This window comes from Mycteria americana, chromosome 3 (assembly GCF_035582795.1).
Source record: "Mycteria americana isolate JAX WOST 10 ecotype Jacksonville Zoo and Gardens chromosome 3, USCA_MyAme_1.0, whole genome shotgun sequence".
Classification (NCBI taxonomy): domain Eukaryota; kingdom Metazoa; phylum Chordata; class Aves; order Ciconiiformes; family Ciconiidae; genus Mycteria; species Mycteria americana.
Window position 1 is genome coordinate 103,448,690 of NC_134367.1, and position 27,049 is coordinate 103,475,738.

At 40.2% G+C, this 27,049-nt stretch overlaps 1 protein-coding gene across 8 annotated transcripts; it reads left to right on the forward strand.

Annotated features, from left to right (window-relative positions):
- Positions 1–1,697: 1,697 nt before the first annotated feature.
- Positions 1,698–26,149, forward strand: RCOR3 (REST corepressor 3). 8 transcript variants are annotated; one of them, XM_075496360.1, is made up of 12 exons: positions 1,702–1,977; positions 2,539–2,595; positions 8,443–8,520; positions 10,086–10,138; positions 11,863–12,024; positions 12,267–12,391; positions 13,949–14,045; positions 16,767–16,985; positions 18,660–18,737; positions 19,527–19,584; positions 25,044–25,285; positions 25,716–26,149. In XM_075496360.1, the coding sequence occupies exons 1-12, from the start codon at positions 1,836–1,838 to the stop codon at positions 26,058–26,060; spliced, it is 1,656 nt and encodes a 551-aa protein (XP_075352475.1). In that variant the 5' UTR covers positions 1,702–1,835; the 3' UTR covers positions 26,061–26,149. The 8 variants fall into 8 exon arrangements, with proteins under 8 accessions (XP_075352481.1, XP_075352482.1, XP_075352475.1 ...); XM_075496361.1 differs by having other exon boundaries at positions 1,703–1,977; positions 13,949–14,027; XM_075496362.1 differs by lacking the exon at positions 1,702–1,977 and adding an exon at positions 2,075–2,133.
- Positions 26,150–27,049: the final 900 nt, after the last annotated feature.

Genomic DNA, 27,049 nt, shown 5'->3' on the forward strand with positions numbered 1-27,049 from the left:
GTTGAGGCACTTGCAGGTAGTCAACCACCTTTGCTTCTACCTTCTCCTTACTAGTCTTTTTTTCCCAACTCTTGGAGGGAGAGAACAGCAAGCATACAGGAGTCAGAGCCTGTTTTCTCCCACTTTTGATGGTCAGCTGCCAAAAGCTGTCAAAAAACAGTTCTTGGAAGACCACAATATTCCCAGAGCAGAAAGAATCTTGACAATATTTTTCTGCCATATTCCAGGAAGCACACAAAAATCAGAGGTTTTTCCAAAGTATAGAATTTGACCATATTGGGCTGATTTCAAGGCAAGTATCAAAAACCAGTGCCCTGCAAACATGGCAAACTACATCATGTTACAATCCTACTGTAAAGCACTAGGGACACTTAGTAGTCACAAGTAGGGACAGAAGTAGTCATCTTTCCTTCATCTCACTGTAAGAAAGCAGCTGTACCACTCTAGCTAGCACTCTTAAATCAATCAACCAACCTGGGGCAGACAGCTGCCAGGGCAAAGTTTGGGAAGAATGGCTGAGATGTGACAAAGTATGATGGGTTGTGTCACACGGTCTTAGTTGTTACTTAGTCAACTTGTTCCAACTTGTAGTCAAGTGACTTGACTACAACATATAGCAACGGTAACCTTAACAGTTAACTTTGTACTTTTTTCCTACATCAGGAAATCAGACTGCCAAGTTATCACTGCATCATTAAAAATACCTTTAACACATTTAAAATATAGCCACAATGACATTAAACATATTTGCATAGAAACAAACCAGACTAAGACATCTCCAGATTAAGTAACAAGACTGCTACCATACTGTAACTCCAGCCTCTATCTGGAGCCAGTCGCAGCCTTTTTTTTCCCCTGTTAAAACCTGGATATTTTGATATGAGCTGGATGCTGACACCCGAGCACTAGGTAATACACTGGAATTACGTTAAATAAATAAATAAAAATAAATAATTTTGCGCATTTAGAAAGAAAAATCAGCACCATTTCACACACGCTTCACAGCACCTTGAACTACCTGCAATGCTGCCCGTTTCTGGTGCTGGCTTTCCCGTGCCCTTAATCCCCTCAACCTGACTTGACCCTGGTTTGAAACGTTCCCAAAAGCCGAGGCTAGGAAGGCAGCACCGCCGGCAGCGCTGCCCGCCCGCCCGCCCGCCCGCGGAGGCTGCACACCGCGCCGACCCCCGCCCGCAGCCGGCATCGGCTTTCGCGGCCGGGGCCCCGCCCCGCCCCCAAGATGACCGCCCTCCGGCCCCGCTGGCGGCCGCTCCCCTCAGGCCCTGCTCCGCCGCCCCAGCCTCACCCGGACGCTGCCCCACAGCCGGGCCCCCCACCCGCCGCCCCTCCTCTCCCACACAGCCCCTTCGCTGCGGCCGTGGCAGCCCAGCACCTCCCGCCCTCACCGCGGCCTGCAGCGCCACTAATGGTCACACCACCCCTCCCCGCCGGGATCCCTGCGCCGCCGGGGGAAATAGTCCCCGCTCCCACCCGCTCCCCTCCCGCCCGCCGGGGGAGCCCCGCGGCGCGGCGGCGAGGCCCCGGCATCGGGGCGGGCGGAATCTTTCCGCCGCGGCTCCGGAGCTCCGCCGGCATCCCCGCCCCCTCGGCTAGATCCGGCCGGGCCGGCGCGGAGGGATTCCCGGGGGCTGCGCGGCACCGGGGAGGGGGAGCGCGGGGAGGCGGGGGGCGGTGTGAGGGGGGAGGAGGTGCCGGCGCCGCGGCGGCCCGAGGGGGGGGCGGGGAGGGGGCAAAATGGCGGCTCCGTATTAACTTCCCCCCCTCGGCAGCCCGCGCTGCCGCCGCTCTCCCCCGCTCCCCCCCCAAGCCCTGACATGCCGGGCATGATGGAGAAGGGAGCGGAACTCTTGGGGGGCAAGAGCCGGGCCGCCCCCAACGGCACCAAGAGCAGCAGCCCCTCCAACGGGCACTACTCGGAGCCGGAGAGCGGCGGCGGTGACAGTGGCGACGAGCACGGTGCGAGCCTGGGGCCGGCCCCGGGCCGCCCCGCCAACGGGGGGAGGGGGGTGGCGGAGGCGGCGGGAGGGGCGCCGAGCCGAGCCGCCTCCCCCTTCCCCGCGCCGGTGTCGGGGCGGCGCGGGCGCTGCCGCCGCTGCTCCTCCGCCGCCGCGCGTCTGTACTGCGGAGGGCCGGGCCGCGGGGGGGAGGGGAGGGCGGGAGCGCGCGGCGCGGCCCCGCGGCTGCCGGGCGGCCCCGCGGTGCTTAACGATGGGGAGTGTCTCCCGAGAGCCGCCGCCGCCGCCGTCCCCATTGTTCCGCTGAAATAAACTCCCCCTTCCCCCTCCGGCCCCCTCCCCGGCGGTCGTCGGGGCTTAATCCGCGGCGGCGGCGGCGGGCGGGGTGACGGGGGGGTGGGGGGGAGGTGGCTTATTCCGCACGGCCGCGGCGAGGCGGCGGGGGCTCCCGGGCGGCGCGTCCGCCAGCCCGCCCGCCCGCCACACGGCGGTAGCGTGGGACGGTGCCCGCCCGCCCGGGGACACCCAAGCCGTTAATTTCTCTCCCCCCTTTGCGTTGCAGATGTAGGAATGAGGGTCGGAGCGGAATACCAGGCGCGCATTCCTGACTTCGAGCCCGGTAAATCGCTTTTCGGCTGTAACCTGACATCTTGCCGCCGCCGTTCCCGAGGCGGGAGGGATGGGTTCGGTGCTGGGGTGGGGGGCTCGGCTCGGCGCTCTCCCGGAGGCGGCCGCGGGGTTGTATTTATTTTGCTTTTGAGCCTTTGTGTTGACGATCCGGTGCCGGCGGCGGGAGGCTAGCAGGGACAGCATCTGCTCTCTGTGCTCCCGGGGGTGGGGGGGCATCGCGGGGGGACATTTTCACTTCCATCAGCCGTGTTATGTGTATCCGGCGGCAGGCGGTGAAGCAGAAAAAGGTCGGATCCTTCCCGCCCCCCCCCCCTTAAACCATAACGCATATAATATATTAACAAGGTGATTTAAAAATATTCGACGAGGGGTGATGGATGTTCTCGGGCAAGGGTGGGAAGTGATGCGCCCTGCCGGAAGCAGAGCAGACCTGGCTCTGCGTGCTGGAGGCGCTGGGTGGAAGATGCGCTTGGTGGGAAACTCCTGCCCCTGGTTTTGTGTGCTGTAGTAGCCTCGCTAGCCCCGCTGTTGCAGGCTGAGCTGCTCTCCGCCGCCTTCCTCACCCCCCCCCAGCCCCGCCCCGAGGAATACTGGGTACGCTTGCATAGCCTGGTACTCGGTTTTAGCAAGTTAATTGCTAGAACGCTTTCTTGCGTTACTACACTCAGCAGTGAGACCGTAGGAGCGTTTATCAGTTTTGCTGTAGTGGTCAGATGAAGCCTATCTACTTTCCTGTTCTCCAAACAGGCTCCATTGGTGTCAGATGATTTCCTACCGGAAGAGGATTGGGCCAGAGCTTCTCACATAGTGCCTCCTAAAGCTGGAGCGAGCCCCTCTTGATGGGCGCATGTCCCCACAGGCCAAAGAAAAGGCCGGGGGAAAGAAAGGGGGAGGGTGGGATTAAATGGATGCATGATCTTGGTGTAAGGGAATGCCTTTCCCCTAGAAAGGAGCGCGTAGCCTAGGTCTCTTTGTTAATAAGACTAACCGTTTACACCCTTTATTTTTACATTGCCTACATAAAATTAAACATAAATAAAAATGATCGTTTCTAAGGTGTAGCCTGGGCTTGTTTTTCCTACAGGCCACTTAAAGTAGAAAAACACATAGTATTTGTTTTTCTTTTGATTAAAAGAACTCTTTCACCCCTTGTAGGACAACTGAGGTTCTGTGGTTTAAATTTTGTAAACTGTGTATGCAATAATATCATTGTGTTTGTAACTACAGAACTAATTTTATGCTCTCTTATAACCAGACTTCTTAGAGCTCCGAAGTGTTCCTGGGAGGTGGAATTCAGCTGATGCTCCTTTCCCCAATAACTACTTTGTCAATTTGCTTAAGAATGTCTTTAATAAGTCTTGTGTAAGAGGCATAATGTATAGTATTGTTCTTCTTAGTGTGTGTATTTTGATTATTAGGGCAAGAAGATAGTAAAATTTTTTGGAACACCTAAGTCTTATTTTTATTTTTTTTTAAAAAAAAGGTCCATAAAGTATAAAAGTACAATACATACTTACCATGTTAGCAGATTGGTTATCTGAGGAGATCTCAGCAAGATCTCATGCTTTCATCTGTTTGGGTTTTTTTTTTTCTGATGAGTCTTGAGGCATCATTTGTTAGAGGTGGAAGTAATGCAGGACAAAAAGCTGTGCTCGTATCATAGCTACACTGAGATTACTTTTTTTTTGTAGAAAATGATGTAACAGGCACTCCATCATACTTCTAGGTTGGCATATATGGACATAGGCATTATCTCTAATTAACTAACTTTAATTCTTGGGATTACTTTAGTGCCTTTTTTGAGGGTTTACCAACTGTGTTAGAATGTGTGCTTATTTACCGTACTTTGAGTGCTGTTTTTTTAACCCCCGTAAAACAAATAGGTGGGAGAAGGGAATCAATGACGGATGAAACTAGATAGAAGTCTAAGATACAAAGTCAGCCCTCTGGTACGCACACAGAATCCTAAAATGAGTAGAATAAATACCAATCCTTTGGCCTCACTTAGCCTGTGTTGAAAAATACTCGTAAGCAATGCTCTACGACAATACATTGAGGAACAAAACATTCATGATTAAAGTTGTGATGGTAGTAAACTTTTTTTTATACCTGAGTTCATGTATAAAATAAGAAGCTTTTTAAAGAAAGTGAATCAACTATTTGTCAGTGTCTCTTGGAAGAAGTGGATTGTGATTGGAAGGAACAATTAGAAGTTAGTTTAAACATAGTCTTTCTTACCCCTTCCCCCACCATCCCCTTTTTACGAGCAAGCCTTCAGATAGAGCTGTAAGGGAAATAGCATTTTTAATTGTCACTAGATACTAGTGCAATGAGATGAATTTTCTCATTGCAAAAAATGGTTTTAATTAAATAAAAATCCTAAATCTCCTTACCTACTTCATTGAGTTAATAAAGCATCTCCTGCACTCCAGATTTTTGTCTCCTCCTGCTGGTTTTCCTATAGTACTTCATATTCTTGAGGTGAAATTGTTTCTGCTTGTACTTTCTGACCCACCTATAGATGTAGCAGGATGTTATGAAGCTGGTATCCTTATGTTGCATAAGGTATCCTATAAGTTGCATAAGTTGGTATCCTATTTGCATTCTCTTGGAAGGAGTAGTGGAGAACACCATCAAGGGAGATGCACCATACTGTTGTGTCATCCACATATGAGATAACTGCTAGAGAAGTTTTATTCTACTCAGATTTGGACTTCCCAAAGGCTTTAGTATGAATTTTGCTTACTTAATGCTGAAATACTTATTTCCCATTTACCCTCTTCTCAGGGGTGGGGGGCTGTCAAGAAGAATGTTTTATACCTTTCAAGGACACTTATGGAATCCATTTCTGTGTACATCCTTATAACTTTTCTCCCTCTACTCTTCCCATATGAAAACAGGCCAGGCTTCTTAAATTGAAATTATTAAATTGTGGGGTGAAGTATAGAAAATTTTCCAGTTATTCCATGCCATCTGTCCTCACATTTCCTGATTTTTTTTTTGTTTATTTTTAAGATTTCCAGTCCTTTCTTTTAGATATTTAGTTCTTCCTCCTGTTAGTTTCTGTGTTTCTGTTCCTACTCTCAAAGCTTAGTCTTAAGCAGGCGATGGTACTTTTTATGTTGGAAACCAATATACTTTTAAATGGCCATGCTGCCCCACAATGCCCTTATTAAGTCTTGTATGCTTCCAGATTTTCATTTTATTCTCAATACTTGGAGTCGTGTACAGAACAGCATCATCCATGTGTACCTAACTTCTAATGCTAAGCTGAAATTTAGAAAGTGTCAGTTTGCTGCTACAGATTCTCTGTTCTGGAAGCAGTGGAGAATGCCCGTGGGTCATCTTCAGCTAGCCCCGTTTTCTAACTGGTATTGGCAGAGGAGCGCAGCAGCTGAAGTGCAAAACCTCTTCCTAAGTGGCTTGAATGTGGGGTTTGGGCAAGGAGAGACTTGTTATATTTGAGAGGTAGCTCATGGTCTTTCTGTTGCTTACTGGCTTTCAACTCTGCTTTTCTAACATGCTTTGGTTAACATGTCGCCTGGTGTTTCCAGCCACTGTCCATAATAAGAATGGATCTTGCAGATAAAGATCATGTTGCCCTTGAGATACAACACAGCCTTTTTGGGGGGCACGTGCTGCTCACTTGAATACTTGGGGCACAAAGGACAAGAAGCAGTTCTCATAAAGGTAGATCATAAAGGTCCTGCATAAGGAGATGGAGGGATCCCTGTACTGTAGCTATGGACATCATGTGTTGAGGACAGGAAGCCTTCCTTTGAGCTACCTGTATGCATCCCATCCTTACTTTGTCATCCTTGCTTTCCTTTTGGCAGTATGAAGATGCCACCTGAAAGAAAACAAACAGTTGCCTGATTCCTGCTGGAGAAACAGCACTGCTTCATAAAGGGGTGTTCTGGTGGGAGCTGCTTGTTAGTCACGTGAGGGTGGCACCTCAATAAGGGACTGTCACTGCATACATGATCTGCAGGTGCAGATGACAGGACTCTGAAACTTAAGGTTTTTCACTGTAGTATTTGAATATTCAATAGCTGATAATATCCATGATACCCACTTGTCTAGAGGTATCTGGTATTTTTTTGGAAGGAAAAACTGAGGGTATACTCATGTTAAGTTTAGACATTTCTTGCTCACAACCTGAAATTCTGATGCATTCTCTAGTGGTCCTGTTTTCTTGTCATCTCTTAGTTAAAGAGTGGAGTACAGGGTAGCGGTCATTTACTTGTGATAAAAACTGAGTGGACAAGAGAAATGTGCCTGTAACATGTTTGCATTACTCTTAATGAAATACTGCATTCCTAATGACTAAAAATGGCATGCTTTTTTGTTCTGAAGTAAAATTTTATCTTAAGGAATTTGTTCTTATATACCAAAATCCTTTCAGAGTTTAGTACTGCTTATGCCTTGAAACTGGTGCTTTATGAATGTATGTATGTTTTTAACTTGTTACAGAGTTTAGGGTGCGTTTAGGTTATCTGTCTTACACACCTCATTTTGGAAGACACATGAGTTCTTTTAGTTTTTCTAATTAACTGGTTTTCAAGTCCACAGTCGTAATGGATCTAAAGATTGAAAAGATGATAGCAAACACAAAACACTGCCAAAATGAAGAAAGAAGAGCAACAAAACATAGTACATAATTAGAAAGCACTAAGTTGTTCTCTTTTCCAAAGCATTGATTTGTTTTGTTTCCTTCAACAAGATGTAGAACCTAAATATAAAGTGTGGAAGCTTAAAATGGAGTGAAAAGTTATTTGTTTCACTGAATAAAAAAATCTGTCCTTCTCCAAGAAGGATGCAAGGAAAGTTCCTCTGAGGGTCATTCCTCAAGGAATTCATACTGACACAAGTGTAAATGCTCCAATTGTTGAGCAATGTCTTAGCAAGATAAACTGTTGTAAACAAATAGATTGTAAGAGGCTTTATGTAGTAGCATACATTTGTAAAATCTTAATGAAAAGTAACTATTAGTTAATGCCTTTCCAGTATTGGGGAATTTCCTTTTCTTTTACAGTGTGTTTTTGAAAATCAAAGACTCTATGATTTAGTGCTTTGTACAAAGTTGCATCAGTATTGCAAAAATTGCTCTGTCCTCCTGGTAGGTTAGGTAACTTGGACTGTTTTCCTTGCTACATTGAGGTGGAGGTGAAGCACAAACAAAACAACCAAAACACACACACACACACACACACACACCCAAACAATGAAAAAAAAAAAAGATTACTTTTACACCTAACTGCTTTCTACAGCTACACAATTTGGTTGGCTATGAATATCAAAATTACGTGGCTAAGAAAATCAAAACTAGAGAGAGAGATGAACAGAATTGTTTCTGGCATAGTTGTTAGTATAGTTCCTTGTTGAAAGGATCAGGGATGGTGACTGTATTCTACTCCCTATCATATTTTTTTTGTTTTAAGGAAGCCTAACTTAACACAGTAGATCCTGATACTCCTATGACAGTGATAAGTGTTAGAGTCCTAACAGACAATCATAGCTTCTGGAGGACTATTCCAACAGAACTACCTCTAAATTTTGCATCCATGCCAACTTTAGCAATGCGCTTTAATGGTCCAATTGTGGTAACCAGGATCCTGTCTAATACCCAGTTATGACTGAACCTCGTAAGAGTAGTGTTCAAATTCAGCCATTCAATGTGTTAAGGAAATAATGTGGAATTGATGATTTTTTTTTTCCCCTCCCCTTAGTAGTTGGGCTAGGCTTCTTAATATGTTTGACTTTTACTTACTGTCCTGTGAATAGTTGTTCTCTAGGTCTTATTTATAAATACTAAGACTTACTTGTTTTCTTACAGGTGCCACAAAATATACTGATAAAGATAATGGAGGGATGCTTGTATGGTCTCCGTATCATAATATTCCAGATGCCAAGTGTAAGTACTTCTCTGCTTAGGAATTTGGATGCTTAAGTATAACAATAAGTGTTTCTGGTGTGCCTGTTTGCTCTTTATTTTACACACAGTGAAACTGCAAATTAGTAAATGAAACAGAAAGCTTCTCCTTTGTTTTTTTCATTTAGAGAACTCCAGAGAAAGGAAAGATCACCTTCTCTTATTTTATACTTAAGTCTTTGTTTCAAATCACGCTACCTGTGCTGTATCATCATCAGCGTCTGCGAAACCTTTAGTTATTAGTAAAAGAATAAAACATCTAAACATGAGGAACTTGCTGCTCTAAATTTCTAGGAGAAGGAGTTGCAGTGGATAAATTCAGAAAAGATGTGTTGAGGCCCAGTTCAAGAGGAATGCTCAGGAAAAGCTGAGCATTTTCTCCTTTCAAAAGTGACCTGAAATACAGGAGTCATCTGACTAAAAGTGATCAATTATCTGTTTAATCTAGTTTAAACCTATCTCCTATGCTAGAATTTCCCATATGTAATACAGGGGAGTAAACTTTGAGGATGCAATCATGAGAACCTGGTCCTTCTGTTACCAGTAGTTAGAGGTTTGTGTCCCTCTACATTTGAGGGAACATACCTTCTACTACTGCAGAACAGTTAGAAATAAAATACTGTACAACTATGATTATTAAACATTTCATTCCTTTAAAGTACAATGAACTCTTTGCTGCAACAATTCATGGCAACGACATCTCTGGTCCATTTGAATAATGAGGATATAATTATTTCCTGTTGTCAGTTGTGCTTCCTTTCAACTGCATTTAGTTGCCATTTAATTGTGAACTGTAGAAGGTGAATGGGAAGAGCTTGTTTCTTTAAAAATAAAAAAAGTACCCGTTGAAGATCAGAATTAGCAGGACTTAATTGCAAAATTATGGAAAGTGTTCAACTCAAAGCTGACTCTAGTATGGCCAAATACGATTTTAAAAATATGTTATTGGTGAAGTTGATGAGCTAATTATTGAAATTTCATATTCTCTATTGAAAACTGACTTCGTGCCATGGTTAAAATTAATGTTGTTCAGTGAAAACTATATTAATATCGAGGATATGTATAATCATTGATCTACAGCCTCTTTACATTAATTTTTCACATGTTTGGGAATATGATCAGTAGAAGTAGTTCAATTTAAAACTAAAAACTAATCCAGGTGTCTGCACATCCCCCCAGTGTGTCTGTGTTCTTAGGAGTGGGTTCCAAGAAGACATAGCCTTTCAATAACCAGCTAGTCTCTGATTTAAATAAATAAATTATGAGCCTCTGTGGCTTTGTTGTAGTAAAAATGTGAAAGAAAGCATCTTTTTCACTGAGAATTAGCTTGTGTAAGAAGCTTATAAAATTAAATGTTGGATTAAAGACAGTGGGTTTATTTATTATTAATAACGTTATGAATATATTTAATGTTTGGGGGGACCTGGGCCTATGCAGTGTATTAAAGCATGGGAAGACTGTTTTCCCATGTTAGATGGCTAATTCTGTGTCACCTTATAGCAGAACTAAAAGTACTAAAGAATAATTCTGACATTGCTTTGTTACAGTGGATGAATATATAGCAATAGCAAAGGAAAAACATGGATACAATGTGGAACAGGTAAGTGCTATGAAATGAGAGTGCTCATTTAAAGGATTTTTTTATATAAAAAGTATAACACAACTCTTTTTTTTTCCCTTGGTTACCATTAATTAACGCTGTTTCTCTTCAGGCACGGCAGCAAACACTGCAGTTAAATGGATCTGCATACAGTTGTGGTCTGGATTCTCTGCAAAAGATTGAGCTCTTTGTTTTCATGACATGCTCAGCTTGTAATGTGCACTTTTGAAAGGTTTGGTATGTTTCTTGATACACTGGGCATGTCATGCAATTGTGTGTGTATATTTAGCTAAAGAATTTATTAGGAAAACAGCTTACAAATTTAATGTTTAATATCAGAATTAAAATACTGTACAATTTTGAACCATTCATTGCCATAGGGACAGCACTGGAAAGGTTTCTTCCATATTTGAAAAAAAAAAGGGGGGGGGGGCAAACCAACTTTGAGTGTTTTTTCAGAGGCAGGAAAACTGAATCAAATTCTAGGTTTGAGAGTAACAAACAAGTTCACTGATTTTTAATAACCTTTAGTCACCATCCTGTAAAAAGTACAGGATAAAACTTTGCTGGTCTGCACTCAGTTCTATTGCAATTTTCTTCATAAATTAACCAATTTATGTAAAAGCAAGATTACATATTGCAAAAAAACATTTGCTGTACAAGTGGAAACAAGTTGTATGATCAAGTTTTGGAGGATGGAAGCTCATAATAGCAAAGACTTGCTAGTCAACTGCTATCTGGAAAAGAGGCTGCCAATGTTATGATGTCCAGAATACCTGCAGTTTGGTGATTTTTGTTTATGGCTTGGCTTTTGTTAGGGGAGGAGGGAACTGAGGGAACTCAAAATAAGTCTACACAAAAGACTGATTTTCAAAATAACTTTGTACTAAAGTATTTGTAGACTGTTCACAGTGGAATAGAAGTTATCTTTGCAAGAGGTGCTTGTCACTTGCCATTTTAACATGAAAAGAGGTTTGCTATGTCCTGGTTATTAGAAGACGTGAAATCAGGGGTTTGGAGAGCTGATGAACAACTGGTGATCATGTCTGCACTGTATCGTTGGAACTGAGTGGATTACATTTCCCAATTCCCATGCCAGACTTGGCATCAAATCTGTCATTGATTCTCTGGCAGAAAGTCTAATCAGCGTAAAATTCTTGAAGAATATTGAGAAATGAAATTATGTAAGAAAATATATTTAAATTTCAATTCTTATTAGGTGCACATGACATGGAAGTGGCCATGCTGTTATTTGTAGATTGGAGAGTTGTAGAAAGACCACTCTCACTTTGAACTTGCATTTTGGATGACCCTGTGGCTACTGAAAGTATTTTTATTTTATTTTTTGAGTGGGCTGGTAATAAAGGCCTGAAGACCTATAAGGAACTGTGTAGGTGATACATGCTTGTGAAGAAAGAAAGCAGGTCAGATTTGAGCCTATGAGCCTAGCTCATCCTACTTCAGAATTACTGCTGCCATGCCAACCTTAAATTGTCTAGCTTTCATAGCTTTAATAAAGTACAGATGTGCCCACTCTTCACATTGTCTCCAAAGAGAATTTTGTAACCTATAGTACATAGCCAATAAAATTGTAAATAGATTTTAAGACGGGGTTCTGATAGTCAAATTTTATTTTAAATAAATAAATTGTGGGGTTTTGTTTAACTTGTCTCAACTTTTTAGAAAGCTGACTAAATCCAAAAAGGGACTATTTCTTTTCAAAGGCTCTCGGCATGTTGTTCTGGCATAAACACAATATTGAGAAGTCCCTTGCGGATCTCCCTAACTTCACTCCTTTCCCTGATGAATGGACAGTTGAAGATAAAGTCCTATTTGAACAAGCGTTTAGCTTCCATGGAAAGAGCTTTCACAGGATCCAGCAAATGGTAATGTAATATTTTAATCAGAAGCAGTTAATTTCATCATGTCTCATGCTTTTTCACTCTAATAAAAAAAGCCTTTCCCCCTCACCCCCTTTTTAAAAATGTATATGAAATACATCCCTCCTTTTCATCTCATCCATGCATTTAAGATATTTGGGTAAAAGTGGTTGTAAATAGAGCAGAATTATAATCTTGGGTGGAATTTTAATTTTAAAAAGTATTAATATGTTAATGAATTCTTCTAGCTTCCAGACAAGACTATTGCAAGCCTTGTAAAATATTACTATTCTTGGAAAAAAACTCGCTCTAGGACAAGTTTGATGGATCGGCAGGCTCGAAAACTAGCTAATAGAAATAATCAAGGTGACAGGTAAGTTTTATATTCTTAAGTAGCTAACCAGAGACTGAGGTCTTTCTAGGTAAAGATGTCAGAGTAATTTCCAGCCATTGTGTTTCAGCACGAACCATGTTTTTAGGTTTGAGCATCTGTGGTGATGTCTCTGCTTTTAGCAAGGGGTTTGGTACCTGTGCTTTAAGAACTATATCACTCCAGTTGGTGTGAGTTGTAATATAACATACTTGAGTGCTTTAATGGATAACTGTAAAAACAAGGGTTTAAAAAAACTGAAGTCTGGGGATGTGCTTTAGAAATAATGCTTTATTTGAGAAATCTAACCCTATATTACTGTGGGAAGAGGAGAGTGTTTTTGTGGGTGTGGGGGTTTTCTGGGTAGATTGTTGGTTTTTTTGGTTGGTTGGGGGTTTTTTTGTTTCTTTTTTTTTAACTAGAATGGAATTAAAACTGAAAGGACAACCACTGTAAAGAGCTGTAGCAATTAGAATGCCCAAGTACTGTTTTATAACAAAACTTTATATAAATATAAGTCTTATTTTAGGAGATTTGGAACTGCTATCAGTCAAAGAGAATTAGAGCTCAAAATCATTTTAAACTGTCTTGCATAAAGGGAATGATGTTTCTGCTAGTTACTGTGAAATTCAAATTATATTGCACTTAGTATACTTGAGTATTAACTTGCACTTTTTAAAAAGTGATTTAATATGTTGAATGTATAAGTAATATAATCATGTTTATATTGGAAAGTATGGTTTTACATCTACAGAAAACTGCCTAGCTAGAGCAAAAGGGTCTATTTAATTAAATGTTATTGAAAAGAACTCCTGAAATCTAAAATTCGTATGCTTACTTAGTCACCCTATAGCTGAAAAATTACAGAAGAAAATAAATTTGCTTCTAATACAGCATTTTGGGGTTTTTTTTGTAATAACTAGAAATTTTTGTTGGTTTTTTGCATTAATTTATTCAGAAATTATATTGTGTGGATGACTGGATTGGACTTGGCTAAACTAACTGTTACCTTTTCAACCTTTTCTCTTTGATTTAATTCAGCAGATTTCATCACCCCCAATTACTAGTTCTTAAGCACTTTGGTGAAAAAGCAGTCCTGTGTTTTCCCATCTTATATTGTCCCCTTTTGCTCCCCACAGACTTCAACAAGGGTTTATTCATGCACCTGGTGCAGTGGTTTGAGAATTGATCTATTAACCTTTCATTTGCCACATTAGTTTTATTTCTAGCCTTGGTATAGCTGACCGTGTAAGTGTTCATGCTGCCACAAGTGGTTGAATTGAAGAAAGGTGACACCAAATTTTTTGGCAGCAGTACCAGCACTGCTTAAAGTAATTTTTAAACTACTGTTTAGGATTACTTGTTTATCATAATATTTATTAGAATTTAATAAAGTAAATATGTTTGTGACAGCTCTCTTTTGAAAACTACAAATAACTTTGAGATGCCATATACTTAGAGTGATATTTTAGAGTAGATAATTCTGTCTTACCCTGATACATATTTATATTTGGGTTAAAAAATAGCTAAAATGACCAGCTTCTTGTTGTCTGTCCTCAGTGATGATGACGTAGAAGAAGCTCATCCAATGGATGGAAATGATAGTGATTATGATCCCAAAAAAGAAGCCAAAAAGGAGGTAACAGATAGCTTAACGGTGAATGTCAGTTTGTTTGTTTTCTGTGAATGTGTTACTGTGAAGAACGTGACTTGTAGTAAAGAGGTTTAGCTTGCAGCCTGCTGAATTCACAGGGTTTTTAGATGATCAAGATCTTGACAACTTCTGATTGAAACAAAATTTTGTTGTATGTCTTTGCCATGCTGTGGACATAAATGCATCTCATTACTTTCACTATTTCCTGGAGATCTTCAAGTTTTATAAGAGATCTATGCTATCGCTACCTGGTAAAACAACATTCCCCCTACCTCTGTCTTGTTAATATGTTTACAGTTTTACTGGTTGTGAATTATTGGAAACTAAATGTTTTCTTTGCATTTTAAAATTAAATTATATTTTTCCAAGAAAAACTCCTTTTGTTCTTTCAAAGCCACAGTGAGCTTATGCATTTCAACTAATATGTGGCTTTATTGAGACACTTTCTACTAATAAATGTAGAGAAAAATATTTTTGTCTCCTCTAATGAGCACTTAACTGTTAGCTTTACAGACGAGTGCTGTGTTTGGGGTATGATCAGGTTTTGGTTTTTTGGGGGGTTCTTTTGGTAAACATTAAGTTATTTATGAACGAGACTAGAAAAACACAGTTAAGTGTGTAAACGTTTGATTGTTTACTCGATCATTTAAATGCACTTGTGATTTTCCTAAAATGGTAGAGTTCATGCAGAGGAGAGGTAGTGCAAAACTTCAACATTCCTGTGAAGTGGTATCTAGGATTATTAATAAAACTTTGCAGTTCTGCCAAAAATGATGCTAAGAGACTGATAGGTTTAGATTCCATTCTCAGCTTTGAAGTGACCTTCAATGTATCACTTTATCTAATTGCCTTTGGGGAAAAAAAGGACAATTACAATTACCCCTTTCTGTAAAAGGGTTTGAGATTTTTATTTTTTAACATGCCAAGATATGTTTTTTAGAACTTGAAATGGCTCAAGGTCTAATAACAAACATTTTTACTTTTTATTCTGCTGTTGTAACAGTGTTCTTGCACTTTGTTGATTTGAGTTGCTGCCTAAGCCACTTCTAAATAAGGGCTAATTTGTTCAATTTACTTTCCTTAGTTATTGTTTGAATCACTACATGAGGTCCAGAATGAAAGTAGTGTGTTCATAGACTTCTAGGAACAGGACAAATAGGTTTGCATGATCAGCTATTTGGATCTACATAAGATAATTTTGTGATCTAATATTTCTGGTAGGATTTGCGTACTTCCACTTCCTAAGCAAAATATAAACTGAGTAGGCTACTTGAATGTGCAGAGCGATGGAAACTTTCTGTTACCAGAGAAAACTAAAACAAGCCAAACATTCTAGCTTGGCAAGACGAGCTTGAGAGAATATTTTCACTTTAAATCCAGATTGAACAGACGGGAACTGCAATTTCATACTGAAAGAGCAATGCAGAACCAAAAAACAAATAGTATAAATGGGCCAGAAGTAAACTTAACCTTGGAATTTTTAGATGTCAAAGATGTAAGTCTCTATATCAACTTTCCAAGGAAGAGCAAATATCTTAAGTGCTTTTAAGATTGCCTCTATGAAGTCTGTGGACTGGATTAAGATGTTTCATTAGCTGGGAAGAGGATGTGGCAGAAGGTCAAGCATAGCAGAGCAAAAATACTGTTTGCTGATCTGTACTAATGCTACAGAACATAATAATAATGGCTGCTGCAATTTTCTTTTCACTGTGATCAGATGACCACCTCCTCTTAACCTGCATAGATGCCAGCAGGGAGGAGCAGTAGGGAGCTGCCTGAAGTAGCAAATAGCCTGAATCCCATCTCTGTTCTGGTACTTAGCATTGCTTTGAGTTGGAAGATCCTTGCAGGGAAAGTCATTTTTGCTTCTCTAGTCCTGGTCTGTAGGGAACCTACCTGGTTGCTCTATGGGAGTCACGTACATGCAGAGTAGCTGTTGTGCAGCAATGCCCATTGAAGACAAAGCTGAAATTTTTAGGTGTCCAAACATATAAAAACAGCAGTTACAAAGATTGCATCTCCTTTTTGCTATCCCTTTCCACTTCAAAAAAGCAAACAACAAAGGCTTAAGTTTGCTAAATTACATGGATTGTTATAATGACTGGAAGAGTAAATCCATCCTCTCTCTCCTAAATCTCAAATCCCCTCCCGAAGCAAACAGCACTATCGCTTTCCAAGTTAGAGTGCTTGCAGCAGGGAGAAGTGTCATCTTGCATTCTTGTCCATTCTGGTTGGCTTTTGTTCATTTTTCTCCCCTGATGTTCACCTGAACTCTTCATATCTGACTGGAAATAAATGTATAAATTCACTGATTACTTGATTTAAACATGTAATATATTTTCATGTTTCAATTCAGCATGAATTGATTTAAACACATAATATTCTTTACCTTCTGCTTTCATAAGAGGTTCTTGATTTTTGCCCTCTTTCACAGTATTCAGACTCTGATTTCTATACCATGTATTGCATTGTCAGCCATGTTAAAAAAAAGTTGTGAAAACTGGCCTTTCTAAGACTAATGCAGGCTTACCCAGCAAATGACTGGTATGCTCCATCAGCTCATCTGCAAGACTTAGTTTGGATACCACATGCAGAGGAGGATGTTAGCTTAAGTTTTCTCGGTCATAAGCGTGACATTACAATGCCATGTGATACTTTATTCTTTAATAAAGTTGTATATAAGATACTGTTATTCTTTAATGATTTATTTCTTGTAAATTAAAGGGCAATAATGAGCAGCCTGTTCAGACCAGCAAAATAGGTCTGGGTAGAAGAGAGTATCAGAGCTTGCAGCATCGCCACCATTCTCAGCGTTCCAAATGCCGTCCACCAAAAGGCATGTACCTGACCCAGGAAGATGTGATAGCTGTTTCCTGTAGTCCCAATGCAGCCAACACAATTCTTAGACAGCTGGATATGGAACTAATCTCATTAAAGCGACAGGTACCATGGGTTATTGGTCTTGTTTTGTTTTCATCTCAGATTGTTCTGATTGTAATGATTTTGAAGATTATCTATGAAGATTCTGAAACTTCTTTAATGTGAGTCTTCCTAATTTTGTTCCACAGTTATCACCAGAAATGCTGGACACTAGCTGACTAGCTATTCTTCTGTTTTGTTTTTATGTTCATCTGCTCTTGTGGATAACATGAAACAAGATGACTTCCTTTAAAAGAAAGGGGGGGGGGGGTGTTGGAGTATGGCATGAAAACAATGTTACAGATCTGGGGACAGGAGAAAACCGAAGTCACCTTTGATTTGATTTTTTTTTAACTTTGTTAAAAATATTTGTGTGACAAGTAAGAATAAGACCAGCGAAGCAGTGGAAGTTACATTTGTTATGCTTAAAATTGTAGCTGTTTTTCTGGATGTCCTTCCCCACATACCATGAAAGTATGGGGGGAGGGAAATCATGGGCCTAGTGATTTCTCTGTTTGAATTGATGAGCTTTCTACTTCTTATTAAATTTAGAAAAGCTTTGTAGTCTTCACCTTTAAGAGGAGAATTGCCTGCATCCTTTGCATGAAGAAGTTAACTTCTGGTACTTAGAGTTGAAACACAGACTCTATTCAACTTCTAAGGGTACAGCAGTATGTGCATGCTTGCTTTCTAGGAGCGATGGGGCTACAAAGTCAAGGCCTATCTCTTGGAATTTCTGCCTCCTTATAGACGGCTAAGAGCTGCCATGTTGCAAAATCATGGAGTGAATAAAGGGTTTCATGGGGTTTTTGCTCCCTTGTATTCTTTTACAGGAGAAATATGCTTCTTTCTGTCACAGCAGGACTCTGGGGCTAAATAGCATAGGTGGGTTTCACTCTTTAGCCTAAGTGTAGGTGAGTTACAGCCTTGAGGTTGTGTTTCTCTTTTTTTCTTGCAGTGATCTCAGAGACGCAGCCTTTGGAATCTCCCACTGAGTTGTCTGCTTTTGTGTCCATACTTAAAGAACACTTGTAATAGCTGTGCACCATAGTATGCAAAACTATTTTCTTACCTACGTTACCTTATGTGCATCACTGTCAGGTTTAAATGGTTAATAGATATGTATATGTACAATTTGGAAGCTCTCTCCTTTTTATAGACTAAGATATTTTATTTAAATATTTTAAATCATTTCAAGAATCACCCTTAAAAGAAATCGTGATGATCTAAGGTCAATAAAAAGCAGTCTGTCAGAAGGAACTAACTGGAAACATCTCGTAAATCTTTTTTTTTTTTTTTTTTTCCCCAAAGTGCTTCTTGGAGAAGGAAGAAGTTAACGTATACAGTACATCTCACTTAGATTTCTAAGAATCAAGTTTTGTGTCTAGAATATTCTGTGTTCTTCTTCAAGAACATATGCATCATTATCAAAACTTGCTTGTTATGTCCTACTGTTAATATTCCTGCAGACAAACTGTTCTTTTGAAAGACTGGCTTAAATATTTTTCTCTCCGTAGTAAACTCTACTGTATTTTTTTAATTTTATTTTTTTAAACAGTTAAAAGTAGTGAAGCCTTAAACCATAATATTTCTCTTTCTAACTTAGGAGGTACACTTGTGGCAATCCTAGTGAAGATATATGTGTAAAGTGACCAACTTTCTTTGTGGAGCTGATTAACTTTGTTGTTTTTGACCAAGGTTCAAAATGCTAAGCAAGTAAACAGTGCACTTAAACAGAAAATGGAAGGCGGGATTGAAGAATTCAAACCTCCTGAGGTAAATCAGAATAAATATTAGAACTTGTGGCCTTGCACTTACATTAGTGGGAAGCTACAGAAATGTGTTTTGCTGCAGCATAGTGTTTGCATTTCAGCAGCCCCTTAAACAGGATCCATTGAATTACATGCAGGGGTGAGTCTGTCTGGCTTCTTTACAAGAAAATAGTGGTAGGCTTTTTTTATGGCAACTGGCTGAATAAAGAAGCAGAAGAAACTGAAATTTCATGTCTGTTCATGACAATAGGGAGCTGAAATTGAGCCCTGATATATGGGTTTTTTTCTGATTAAAAGTAGTTAATGTAAATTGCTAGCAGTAAATTCTATGTTCTGTGTGAAAACATGACTACATATACATTTGGGCATCTGAAGTGAATGATTTATTACTACTGAAGTTCTCTTTTTGCTTGTTTTAAAGGCTTGGATATGAAACATAACATGAATGCAAAATACTCCAGACACCAAGTCCTAATAGTTTAGATAAATGTAACTATAAATTAAAATTCTATCTGCATAAAGATCATTAGCTTGTGCATAAATTCTGATATCGCTGATATTAAGAACTGCAATAAAACAGGAAAAACTATTGGTGTAGTTCTAAGCTCAAATCCTTAAATGCTACTTTCTGTTCATGAAAGCAATCTTAAACTATAAATTTACGGCTTATAAGCCAGAGATTTTTACCTATGTTTTAAAGTGTAGGGCAAGTAAAACACATTCTGATGCTCAGATATTTTGCAGCTGTTGAAACATTTTAATGATCTTTGTGCCATTTTTCTAATTTTAATAGTCTAATCAGAAAATCAATGCCCGTTGGACCACAGAAGAGCAGCTTCTTGCAGTACAAGGTATGTTAATAGTAGTAGCGACTTGAAATCTGATGCAAAGGATTTGAAGAGGTACTCAGGCTTATGTTTGTATTTCCCTCTAATGAAAAGCTAAACTATATCTGGTCTTACAAGAAAGTCAGTGGGAAAACAGCAAAACTAGTGAGAGTATTTAGGGCATTCATTCAAGCAACATGACACTAGTCTTTCAGTTACCCGTATTAAATCTCGAATAGAAAAGCTAAGCTGGATTTAAAAACTAGTAGTAGTACCAAAAAGTCCCTTCAGCCATCTTCTAAATCACCTTACATGAATTTCTCTAAAGTGGAACACTGAAGTAATAGTTGAAGTAATAAAATTTGAAGCAAACACTTAAGAGATTTCTCCATATTCTTAAAGTAGGAAAAAGCAGAAGTAAAACTGCTTTACAGTTACTTTTCTCTGTTCATCAGGGAATAAAAGAGCAGATATGTACCCAGTGGAGGCCTTTTAAGAGTCTGAAGCTGGATATGGATACTTGACTTAACAGTCTTACTGGAGAAAAAACAACATTTTCTAGTAGGCTATTGATACAGCTAATTTGCAGTTATTTCATTTATATGAAGGAAAACTGACTCTTGTCTTGCTTTAACATGCACTGCTTGATCAAGGAACACGCAAGCAAAATATCTGGAGAGCTTAATGCTGTCTTGAAGTCACTATATATTGACTCACTTCTGTGGATCATCTTTTTTAAGATAATATAATTAGCTCAGTTATACGCATCTGCTTTATTTCTCTGTATTCTTAACCTCCTTTAAAATGAAGGACTGAATTTTAGTATAAAACCTTCAGTTGGATCAGGATATCTATAAAGTTGTGAGGTGTGCCATAGCTGGTAGTTACTAGCCAGATGACTGAACCTAAAGTTAGGTTTATTTTGAAGTGTGAATGGAAATGCTGAAGAGCATGGTGTGTCTGAAGTCATGCCTCTCAACTTATATGCCTCAGACTGGGATTTGCATCTCCAAACTGTTTTCTGTCCTAAGTTCGTCCTCTCAGTATTGCTAACAAGCTCACTCTTTTTATTTTGTTCCCAAATGCAACTGAAGGAGATGCCTATCTTTAATATGGTAGTCTAGTAAGTAGAATGCTTGCTGGAGAAGTGGGGAAAATCCAGGTTCATTGTGCCTGCCTTAGCATGAAAGGATTCAAACCATCTCGCATTTTCGTAGTTTAGTTATCAGAGCTCTCACTAAGCATCAGTTTGGGAAGCGATAAGAGTGCGTTGAGCTTTTGTTAAGCTATGGCACTATGTGACCGACAAGGTAAATAATAAAACTGGAGCATGGGCAAAAGAATGAGGGTTGGTGATGACTGCCTGGAGAGGAGTTCTAGTCTCTTCTCTAGGGAATGTTTCATATTCTTTATGAAGGTAGTCAGCCTCAATACTTAAGGGTGGGGTGAGAAATCAGGCCTTCTGGAAGAAATCTGTTTTCATTGAATTTACATGTACTTCTTATATGTATTGTTTCCTTTTTAGTCCCCTTTCTTTGCCACTGTATAAAATGGAGATGGGAGAGCACCTTAACGGCAGGGACAAAGTCTGCTTATTATCCCTCCCTTACCTACTGCCTGCTAGTAGAGTCTCCCTCCTGGAATGAGAGTGCTGTAGGTATTAACCTCCCATCCTTCAGGCTAAGGACCCTGATCTCTTGCTTCAGAATAATTGCTTGAGCTGGTAGATTTATGTATGAAGGAGCCACGCTGTCTTTTGCCCTGACTGTTTTTAAAAGAAAGTAGCCATGGTCACTGTACTAAAAGCTGCCATAATGCGTGTTAGGCTTGAACTTGGAAGTCAACTTGAGCATGGGGACATTTAGTTTGTACATTTAAAATAGATTTATTTCATCAAATGTACTGATACGTTTTGGCATGTGCTTTTAATAATTTTACAGAAATCATAAGCATTAAGCAGGTAGGTGCCACTTCTGTGATTTGTTCACTTGAATTCAGACATTAAATCCTACCATGGAAATCATAAAAATAATCTGCAGTAATATAATTTTGGTACTGTTTTTCCTAAATATGAAAAACCTCTTGTCATCTGTGGGCTCATTGCAAGAGATTGGCAGTAACTAAAGAAGAGGTAATGAAAAACAACACCTTAAAATACAGCTGAGTGTGCAATCTTAAAAGCAGCATGGCTGCCTGGAGTGGGGTTGTGGACTCAGATTTATGATCTCTGAGCCGATCTTTTGCAGTATAATTTATCAGGTTACTGTTCAACTTTGAATAGTTATTGAATGTGACGGGCCAGTTCATCACTTGAGGTGTTCTTAAGTTACAAACTTCATTTATGTATAGAAATGTATGAGCACGATCATCTTGTCAAACTAAGATCTCAGCCGTATGAAAATTGCAATTGCAAAAATGTTTTAAGGCTTGTTCAAAACAATACAATTTGAATTGAAAGGCAGTGCATGACTTTCATAGCATTGCAGTGGAAAACAGTTGGGACAACCAGGATCTAACTCTGTGTAAGGTAGTTGCCAGGAGCACTGTAATCCCATCACAGTGAAACTGCAGCTTTCATGACCTGGAGGTTGCCGTTAACTATTTCTGCCTCATTGTGGTGCTGTATTATATTGCTTTGGACCCAGGCTAATGTTTTGTGTGCCTGTCCGTGTTTGCTGTGCTACACAGCGTTAAGCAGCGTAGACAGCATCAAACTTGGATTTATGAGTTTGTCTGAGTTACACATTCAAGATGAAACATTGTAATAGTGAGCACTCACATGTTCAAGTGCACCTTTGCAAATGGGTGAAGTTTTGAAGAGCTTGAAGGATTCCCATGATCAGGGCTACTTTCAAATCAGCAGGGAGAAAGGCATTCATACATGTGAAGGCTATGCAGTCATCTTTTGAGCTTCACTTTCAAGCAACCTAATAACATTATTCTTATTGAATAACAGATTAAACACTTTAGAAATAATTTGGGTGGTGTTTAGCATAGAATTTGTATAAGGATGCGTAAGTAATGTGCACCAATTTGAAAGGGATGATGAGTCGACATCAACTCTTACAGATATGCCAGCACCTTATGCATAAAAGTTTGGTAAACATGTATTGAACTTCCTCTGTTTCTGATGCAGCTTAAAAGGGTTCTACTACATGATTGTGTAGAAGTCATAGTGGTGATGCTAGAGCAGTACTAAATAACACTCTGAAAAGAATCCAAAATGAGTAGTGCTGTGTGTAGCTAAACTAAGGAAATTTTATTTTCTTTAGATATTTCTTATAGTTGGGCTCTCCGTGAAGGCAAGATACACTGTTTTCAAGCTGTTTGCTTGGAAATAGGCTTTAAGACCTTATTTTTGACAGCTTTAGTTGAAGTTAGCCAACAGGCTCAGTCGTTTTGGAGATTAAGGGGAAGGAAGAAGTATAGACGGAATAGTAACAGAAAAGGCTGAAATCACTAAAAGTCTGAATTAGGTTTCAAACAAAAATATGCTTTGTTCTGCTGGGCACTTTGTTTGCTTGATTAATTGTACAGGATGTTAGATATGTTGCAGTGGACATTTAATGATCATTATAAATTAGTAAGGGTGGCAATAGTAGGGCAATCAAAGAATATTAAAACACTGGAGGGAGTGCTCTGTAGGCACGTGCAGCTTTTAAGGAGTATAGCTGATACCTTGTAGAACCGATAAAGCGCAGAGCCAAATCCCATCTTGGCTTTGCCTAGAGGCATGCCCTCCCACGTGGCTCTGCCAGGTGCCTTTGTTTTCTTTCCAAGGTTCTTGCAGTCAGGATGGTTGGACTCTTCTGTATGCCCCAGAAGAGATCTTAAATAATGTAGCTGGGCTCTTGACAGTTGAAACGTCAGCTTCAGCTATAGAAATTGTTACTATCCTAGAGCTGAACTTTTCTCTTAAATTGCAGTGAGTGTACATTACCACATGAGAAGTGCCCATTAACGAAGAAAGCAGGAAAGAGCAGAACAAGCTGAAGGTCATACTCGTCACAATTAAGTTGAAAAGGAACATAGCTTTCAGGTGTGAAACAAGTCTCACTTTCTGAATCCTCTGCTTCACTTTCTGAAGTGAGGCATGAAATCAGACATCATATTCTCTTCCTGTAATGAAACAGAGTGCCTGTCCTCTAAGCACTGGAATATGTTCCATATGAGTTTAGTTATCAGGAGCTTCACAGAAGGAGTGAGATTGTAATTCACTCATGCATAGCTGAGAGAAAAAAAATGAGTCTTCCGTTTACTGAGTCTGGAATAAAACTCTGTTTTATTTCTTCTAGTCTCCAAACTTTTGGACACTTGTGATTAAAAATATTATTTGTGCAGCTAAAAGCTGTGTTCTAGGATGCTGGAGAGTTTGAGGATTTTTTTTCTTAAGCAGGAGAGAGGAGGAACTAGACACATACCCTAAATACAGCTGAGAGAAAATCAATAAACTTTAGATTATAATTCCAATTTTAGGTTAAAAACTACAGAATGCTGAACTCAAGGGTTTTTTTGTGTTATATGCAAATGTAGTTTTACAACTTTAAAAAGCATATGTTGGGATTTTTGGAAAGGACCAGCAGCATTTTCTTGTGAAATGCTTGTAAACAGAAGTGACCTACTGATGTCAATGTGAAAATGAATGAAAGGAATGATGCAAAGATCTTCTGTCATGCTACTTCTTGCTGGAGGACTTGATCCTGGAGGCTTGTGCTGGGCTGTCTTATAAACAGACACCAATAGTGTCTACTTACTTATATTCCCCAAGGTGGTTGTCCCAAAACCCCAGATTCTTCTATCCAGCTCAAATGGTGAAAGAAAGCTTTAAAAAGACTTTGTCAGGTGAATGCTTGCCAGTTGCTCTTCGTAGCCTTAGCAGAGCATGTCACAAGTGGAGGAATGAGCAGTATATCGTGACTTACGGAACTGTGCCCCCCTGTTCTGCCCTGTGCTTGGTCCAGTAGCTACTGCCCTCTACCGCTCCTGCTGCACAGGTTGTGGGCAAAGAAACATCTGCGTGCAGCTGGCACGGAGGGAACCCAGAGAAGCTGTCAACATTTGTCACGTGACATTTCTACTTTACACCCTGTTTACAGCTATACACACATGCTCAGTTACCCTCCCTCTCCCATCTTGAACTTGTCTTGGGCTTCTGCCCTTACTGCAAGCACACTTAAGGATTTGCTTTATTTGTCAGAGGCCAGATCTCTGTGGTTTTAGATTGGGAAGCTTGGTGAGTAAGCCAGGATCTTTAAGAAGAGTGGGTAATGACCTTTTAATAAAGTTCTTGATTTGTATGTTGATAGCTGTGCAATTAAAAATTATTTTGTTTTAATGGAAATTGAGGCCTTCTCCTAATTGAGAAGTCCTCCTAATTAGCGAGTCCTTGGTTTGCAGGTCCCATAGGTTCTCTCTATAAATACATCACACGTAGCTGTGTCTGACTGATTCTTCACAGCTATGTTATTTACTTTGCCTTCCAGGTGTCCGAAAATATGGTAAAGATTTTCAAGCTATTGCAGATGTAATTGGCAACAAGACTGTTGGCCAAGTGAAGAACTTCTTTGTAAACTACAGGCGTCGGTTTAACTTAGAGGAGGTATTGCAGGAATGGGAAGCGGAACAAGGAACCCTGGCTTCTAATGGTGATGCTTCTGCTTTAGGGGAGGACACAAAAAATACTTCTAATGTGCCATCAGGAAAGAGCACTGATGAAGAAGATGAGGTGTGTTTTGTGTACCAGAAATAAGTAAGCATGGGTTGAGGAACAGCATTTTATTTAGTGATATAATGTAAGGTTAACTGGTGTGGAGTGGCAAACCGCATTCTAAAGAATGATGATGAGCTTGCATAGAACTTCAGCCAATGTCGTTAAACAGCTGGGAGCAGGACTGCACCTTTCATAGTGACGATCACGTTACTGTTTTATTGTTAAAATACAGTTCTTGTTCTAGAAAGAAGACTCTTGCTTCATAAATATTTTTAGTTCTGCTGTCTATAATGTTTTGGTTGGTGATTTCTTTTCAGTAACTTCTCAGTTTTTTGGTTTTGTTTTTTAAATGCTGTTTCCTGTGTAGTGGACAGTGGCAGCCCAACTGCATCGCGTTCTGGCTGGGATGGCTGTTCACGCAGTCTTGTCTTTGTCCTTTGTGCAGGCACAAAGCACTCCGGCCGCTCAGTGTTTAGGCCCTTCACCTCCAGCACAGGCATCTGCTCCAGCACCTACCGCTCCCATGGCAACTTTAAATCAGCCGCCCCCGTTACTTCGTCCAGCGCTTCCTGCTGCTCCTGCTCTCCATCGTCAGCCTCCGCCGCTTCAACAGCAGGCGCGATTTATTCAGCCAAGGCCGACTCTAAATCAGCCTCCCCCCCCGCTCATCCGCCCAGCTAATTCCATGCCTCCTCGTCTAAACCCAAGGCCAGTGTTAACCACGGTTAGCGGCCAGCAGCCACCCTCGCTTATTGGAATTCAGACAGAATCCCAGTCCACTCTGCACTGAAGAAATAAAGCAGAATTATGCTAACTCCTACATTTGAAAAATTGTATCAATGTACTTTTTTTTTCCCAAATAATGAAGGGGAGAAAAGAGCAAGCCTTCACAGGTATCAGACCAGTTTTACAGAGGAGCAAGCTAATAACTAGAAATGGAACCACATGAATGACCACCTGTATAAAAATATTTTTATGTCAAAGACTTGTACAGCAGAACAATGCCTACAATACAGCCCTCCTCTATATGAATAACTGTTGAAGGAAGCTAACTTCTTAAATGAATAAATGTTCAACACACCAAGATTTTGTTTAACTGATTTTTACTCTATTTATTTTATTACAGTTCTTTGTAGTCAAGCATCTAACTACAGGAAAGTAGTCTGGCAAATCTAGGAATAGATAATATTGTAGGAGACTTAAATGTAGCGTTGGGTTTTTTTGTGTGTGTGTGAATTACTTTTTTTTTTACTTTTTAGTGCAAAAAAAAATAATGGCCTTAGGTTCAGAATTTTTGGCCCTTGTTTAGATAACAGTAGAAGCATTTCACGCACTTGTAAAATGTAGGTGTTTCTTCTCTTCATGTTTTTCCCAGAACACTTTTTCTTGTTTAAAAAGGTACCGTCTTATTAAATGCTCCTCTGAAAGAGTATTCTGAAGACTCAATGAGCTATTGTACCAAACTTACTAAATCTCACACGTTCTACTCATAGAAGTTAACTGAAAACGGGAGTCCAGTTTCCTGCTGCAGTATCTCTTGTGGGCTGGGGTGGAGAGAGAGGCAGCACTTCCACCACTCAGGGGGATGACAGGAGATAGCAAGAACCATTAATTTAATTTGTTATTCCACTAATTCTTCTAATTTAAGTACAGTAGAATTTCATTCCTCTGAGAATGGCTGGCTGCAGTTCGTGTATGTTAGATCATTGATATCTTGCCTAAGAATTCATGAGGGAAGTATAGAGGCTGATGGTGGTAGTAGAATATTGTGGCAGTAGT

Bases quoted from the DNA above. Each gene is read 5' to 3' on its own strand.
- RCOR3 (XM_075496360.1), top strand. From the start codon at position 1,836: ATGCCGGGCATGATGGAGAAGGGAGCGGAACTCTTGGGGGGCAAGAGC. The intron at 10,139-11,862 runs GTAAGTGCTATG...TTCTTTTCAAAG, and splicing joins ATGGATACAATGTGGAACAG to GCTCTCGGCATGTTGTTCTG. The intron at 12,392-13,948 runs GTAAGTTTTATA...GTCTGTCCTCAG, and splicing joins AGAAATAATCAAGGTGACAG to TGATGATGACGTAGAAGAAG.